The 5,567-nt window shown below is 40.6% G+C and overlaps 1 protein-coding gene across 1 annotated transcript in view; it reads right to left on the reverse strand.

The window, feature by feature from the left end:
* Window positions 1-5,567, reverse strand: part of ndufs3 (NADH:ubiquinone oxidoreductase core subunit S3) — a 114,888-nt gene that overhangs the window by 108,495 nt on the left and 826 nt on the right. Inside the window, exons 3-4 of the mRNA XM_037692142.1 lie at window positions 5,100-5,200; window positions 4,670-4,819 (exon numbers count right to left, since the gene is read on the reverse strand). Coding sequence (XP_037548070.1) covers window positions 4,670-4,819; window positions 5,100-5,200 — 251 coding nt within the window. The remainder of the gene's footprint in view (window positions 1-4,669; window positions 4,820-5,099; window positions 5,201-5,567) is intronic.

A 5,567-nucleotide genomic window follows, 5' to 3' on the forward strand; every position in this document is an offset into this window, starting at 1 on the left:
AGAGTTACGTCGTTGATTCAGATGGTTAGGTTAATAGCTTGTTTAGAGAACCTTTTCATGATATGGTAATTTTTTGAGACAGGCATTTTGGGTTTTCATGAGCTGTATGCCATAATCATCAGTATTAAAACAATTAAAGACCTGAAATATTTCAGTTGGTGTGCAATGAATCTGAAATATATGAAAGTTTCATTTTTATCATTACATTATGGAAAATAATGACCTTTATCACAATATGCTAATTTTTTGAGAAGGACCTGTAGACGACCAGCCATTTTCAGTCGTTGAGGACAAAGGTTTTAGAAGCTTGATGCAGCACGTGTGCCCACGATATAATATGCCGAGTCGGAAATATTTTTCTGATGTTGCATTACCAGAGTTGTTCAGCCAAGTTTCGAGAGACACCCGCAGCCTGCTAAAAGCTAATACAAATACACTCAGCTTTACAACAGACATCTGGACTTCTGATGTAAGTTTAATGTCCATGTTAAGTTTTACTGCACAGTGGATTGACGAACAGTTCGAACGTCATCAAGTACTCTTGAACTGTAAAGAAATGGTGGGGTCTCACACTGCGGCCAATTTATCAGCAGAGCTTAAGGCGATGCTGAATCACTGGGAAATCGATAATGGAAGAGTTCACGTTGTTTTACGGGATAATGCTCGTAATATGGCCAAAGCGCTGGATGATATCAACCTGAAAAGTTTACCCTGCCTGGCACACACACTGCAACTGGTTGTAAATGAGGGACAGCTGGCGCAGCGCAGCATCACAGACATGGTGGCAACAGGAAGGAGAATTGTTGGACATTTTAAGCATTCATCACTTGCCTATTCCCGACTTTATGACATACAGACACAGTTAGGTCAACCCAGGAAACGATTACAGCAAGACGTTTCAACGAGGTGGAGCAGCACAGTCTACATGCTGCAGTCACTGTTGGAGCACAGACGTGCTATTGGCGTGTATGCTGCTGAGCATGAGTTACCAGCCACACTCACAGCACACCAGTGGGAGCTACTGGACAATGTGCTCACCATTCTTGCACCTTTTGAGGAACTCACAAAGGAGATTAGCTCATCAACAGCTACAGCAGCAGATGTCATCCCAGCCATCACTGCACTCAAGCGGATTTTGGAGAGGCAAGCGAGCACAGACCGTGGCGTGGGTACAGCCAAAGCTACGTTGCTGGAGGCTGTTGTGAGAAGATTCAGCAACATTGAGCATGAGCCCCTGTACAGCTTGGCCACTGTTCTGGATCCAAGGCAAGTAACTATTAACATTCTATTTTAGCCATAATTACTTTTAGCCTACTACTATATTTCAACAAACATTTAAATTAAATTAAAAATAAAAATTTCTTGATTGAAATGCATTTCTTTATTTACATGCAAGTCATAAAAACTGTTAATGTATACAAAACACAATGATTGACCCATCTTTCTTTGTTTATGCAAAACAAGGTACAAGAATCGCTACTTCTCAGCAGAGGTGAAAGATGACGTGAAACGGCTCCTTTTGACCAAACTTGCCGAGGGGGAGACCAGATGCACACCTGCTGCAGGAACATCCTCTGAAGTGGGACCTCCTGATATAGATGAACCTGCAGCCAAAAGGCGTAGTCTACTGTTTGCAGCTCACGACGAAATCTTGAAGGAGAACATTGAACAGGAGCAACAGCTGGCCAGCCCTTCAGCTATGCAGGTACAGAACTACCTATCTGAGGTTCCTGTCGAAAGGAGCCAGGACCCATTGGTCTACCGGAAGATCAATGAAAATCGTTTCCCTCATCTTGCTCTACTTGCCCGAACCTATCTCTCTGCCCCATGCACAAGCGTTGAAAGCGAGCGCCTGTTTAGCTTGGCTGGACATGTAGTAGATGAGAAAAGAAGTCGCCTGTCTGGTGACAAAGCAGAAATGCTTTTGTTCATCAAGAAAAACCTGCCACTAATGAAAGTGACTGGAATAAGTCTGTGAGAACTAACTTACCTGTGCCAGTGTTATTTCTTATTACCCACTGACTTGAAAATGTTACACTTGTTTCATTATCTTTTTAAGTTTTGTTTTTTTTTTTTTTAAATGTAACAAGTGAAAGAGTTGAAGGAACTGAACATTTTTTTTTGGTTAATTTTATAGTTTTAACAAAAATTGTGTAAACTTCATTTATATTTCAGAATACTACCTCATGACAAGTTAAAACAACAAGTTTGTATTGTTTCTAGGGTATTTTTCAAGGGTATGTTTTACAATAAAATAAGATTGGTAAATTGAAGGTGCATTGTGATCTTGTAACACCTGACACTGTTGCTTATAAAAAAAAAAATCGGTATTGGCCAAAATCGGAATCGGCAGTTCAGACTTTCAAAAAATTGGTGATCGGCCTGAAAATTGAAATTGGTGCACCCCTATATTAAATGAAAATAATTTTATTTACACCTAAAAATCTGATAGTTTAAAGTCACTAAAAAAGCACTAAAAAATATGTTGATTTACTCCATGGCTCACATAAAGTTTAAATCAGCACACTGTCACTAAATCAAACTGTAACTGGTGGTGTATAAATTATAAAGTATAACATGTTACCTGACAACTTTATTATAAAATAAAAAAAGTCCTATTATTCTATTTTTATATCTAGTTTAATTGTAAACAGGGTTCATGTGTCAGCATGTGGAACAGTCTTTACTTCTGAGAGATTTAGGCTCTAAAATGTTTGTTTATATCCAGTCCTCTTACTGGCCTGTTGCCAATTGACCTAATTTGTTCTAGAGATGCACCGATTCGATACCAATATCATTATATAAAAAAAAAAAACAACATAATAATAATTCTGGATCGGGTATCGTGGCAATGTGACTGATCCATGACTGGGCAGATCTATTCACTCTAATTCTGTGCTTTGTGCTCTGAATGGCGTCACGTGCTAGCTTACTGACTGAACAAATTAAAGTTGTGTTGTTTTTTCGTTTGACCGAGCTTGTGAAGCTCCTGGTGTGTTTAAGTGTGCTGCTCTGGTGCACAGTTTTCAATAAATTTGTAATTCAGTACATTCATGTCTGCGTTTAACAAAACAAACATTTTAAGTTAATTCAGCACTGGGTTTGTAAGTTCAAACATCTAGGTAGACAACAAAAATGGATAAATCATGTCATATGGACCCGTTTCAGAAAAGGGTCCAGAAGACATCATTTAGCCATTTTTGTTAATTCAGCACTGTTTTTCCTGTATCGGATCGATATCGGTCGACACTAAACTGCAGATAATGATGCCATAAAATTAAAAAGTATCTGTAAAAAAAAAAAAAACATGATAAAATTTTTAGTTTCAACATAAGATGTGTTTATTATTATTATTATTTACTATGCTGTGGGAACAAAATATGATTTGAAAATCCTTGCATTGTTTTGTTTAAAATGTTTACACATATATGCAATGTAAAACCACATCAAATCAGCTAAAAATACTAGCTAAAGTATTAGTGCAAAAGGTTTTTTTCCGTGGCGGGCTGCCCAGAATTGGGGCTTATTAGGGGCAGTGCAAATGGGGCAAAAGACGAGCAGTCTCAGGTAAAAAAAACACCCACATGGCCCCATCCCCCTCTGCTTTCACCTCCCACCCCTGCCAAACAGATAAACAACCTCCCCCCTCCTTTCAGACTGAGGCTCGAGGTTATTTGTCAAGGGCCAAAAAAATCTACAGGAAGAAGAAGAAAAAGATGCGGGAGTTTGAGTTTGGTGTGATAAAGACACGGTGAGAGTGGCAGTGAGTCATGACGTTTGAAAGACTGGTGATATTTAGCGTCAGTGTTTCCCCTACCATTATACAAGCGGAGCGCCCCGCCCTGTCAACAAAACCGAGTGCTCCATGCCCCCATCTACCTAACGGTGTGCACCCCCTCCAAACACCTGTCGGCACTGACGTAATGCTAAGCTAGCGGCTCGCAATACAGTTGCGCTAGCTAAAAAGCTAAAGGCAGCCTCTTCCCTCATGCTGAACCCTCACGCTGACCCCCCCACACACACGAAAACTGTTAGTACAAACAGCGCGCAGCTGTGTCTCTGTCGCCCCCCTTCCCCCCCCAGAAAAGACTAAACTGTCGGTATAAACAGTCCCATTCCCACCCGCTCCATGACAAAAATCACGGACGAGATGAACGCCCCCACCTTAACAAGTCATCGTTGGGAAACACTTGTCTGATGAAACCATAATTAAAGTGTTGGGTCATTTGTCTAACGGTACATTTGGATGAAAATATAAGAAGCTTGCAAGCCTGAGAACCCCATCCCAACTGTAAAGTATGGAGGTGGCAGCACCATGATGTGGGGGTGCTTTATTACAAGAGGGACTGGTGACCTTCACAGAATACAGGGTATGATGACAAAAGAACAATAGGAGGAAATATTGAAGCAGCATCTCAAGACATCCAGCAGAATGTAAAAACTTGGGACACAAATGTTTCTTCTAAACTGAGAGTGACTCCAAGCAAATTAGTTCCAGAGGCTTCAAGACAATAAAGTCAGTGTTTGAGAGCGGCCGTCACAGAGCTCTGATATATGATTTGACTGATTTTAGATGTTCAAAACCAAACTTTAACCTAAACTTTCTTCTCCTTTAGTAAACATTAAACATTGGTAAGGTGTGAAATGACGTGCGTGTGGTGTCAGATACCTCGAAGCGGTTCTGACGTGATGGAACGTCCACAGCCGTCAGGTCGATAAAGCTCTTGAACTGGGCGTTGGTGTGATCACTCAGGAAGGTCAGGACAGGAATCACTCCACTAGGATGGATCATCACCTCCAGCTCATTAAAAGCCGTCACCTACATGAACACTCACGTTAGACTGTCTGCATCTTTCTGAACGTGAAAACTCCAAATGTAATTTTTTTTTATTTTTATCTGAGACTTATAAAATGGAAATCCAGACAGGTGCTGACACCAGCATCACACTGACATCTGCTGCACACTGATGGATGTTTGTTGTTTTCTGAGTCAGTGAATGCACCAACAGCAGCCCCATCATCATCATCATCACATAAAGAATACAACTGATCCAGAGTACCAGTACTATGACAGCGTTACATGAAGACTCTGAACTGACCTGAGCACGATGAACATACTTGGGCATGATTTCAGCCACATATTCTCCAAATGCTGTCAGCTGGTTGAAAATAACTGATGAATCCTTAGGTCTGATAGTGGCTGCAGAAAAGGACAGAGTGTTACTTCATCCCGACAGTACTTTATGTGTACTTAAAATATTTAATTAGTCTGAGTCCAAACATCACATCTGACACAGCTGTCAAATTCAGTGGTCCAAATATCAATATCATCATCATCATCAGGCCTTTGCATTCAGTGACAGAAAATGTTCTGAGGTTTTAAAATACTGTGTACTCTGCAGTATGTGTGTACTCTGCAGAAACAGTACAAGTGTTCTCTGCAGTAACAGTGCGTGTGTGTACTACTCTACTGTACAGTGCGTGTGTAATCTGCAGTAACAGTATGTGTGTACTTTGCATTAACAATGTGTGTACTCTGCAGTAACAGTATGTGTGTACTCTGCAGT

The sequence above is a fragment of the Nematolebias whitei genome, chromosome 2, assembly GCF_014905685.2.
Source record: "Nematolebias whitei isolate Nwh7 chromosome 2, NemWhi1, whole genome shotgun sequence".
NCBI classification, from domain to species: domain Eukaryota; kingdom Metazoa; phylum Chordata; class Actinopteri; order Cyprinodontiformes; family Rivulidae; genus Nematolebias; species Nematolebias whitei.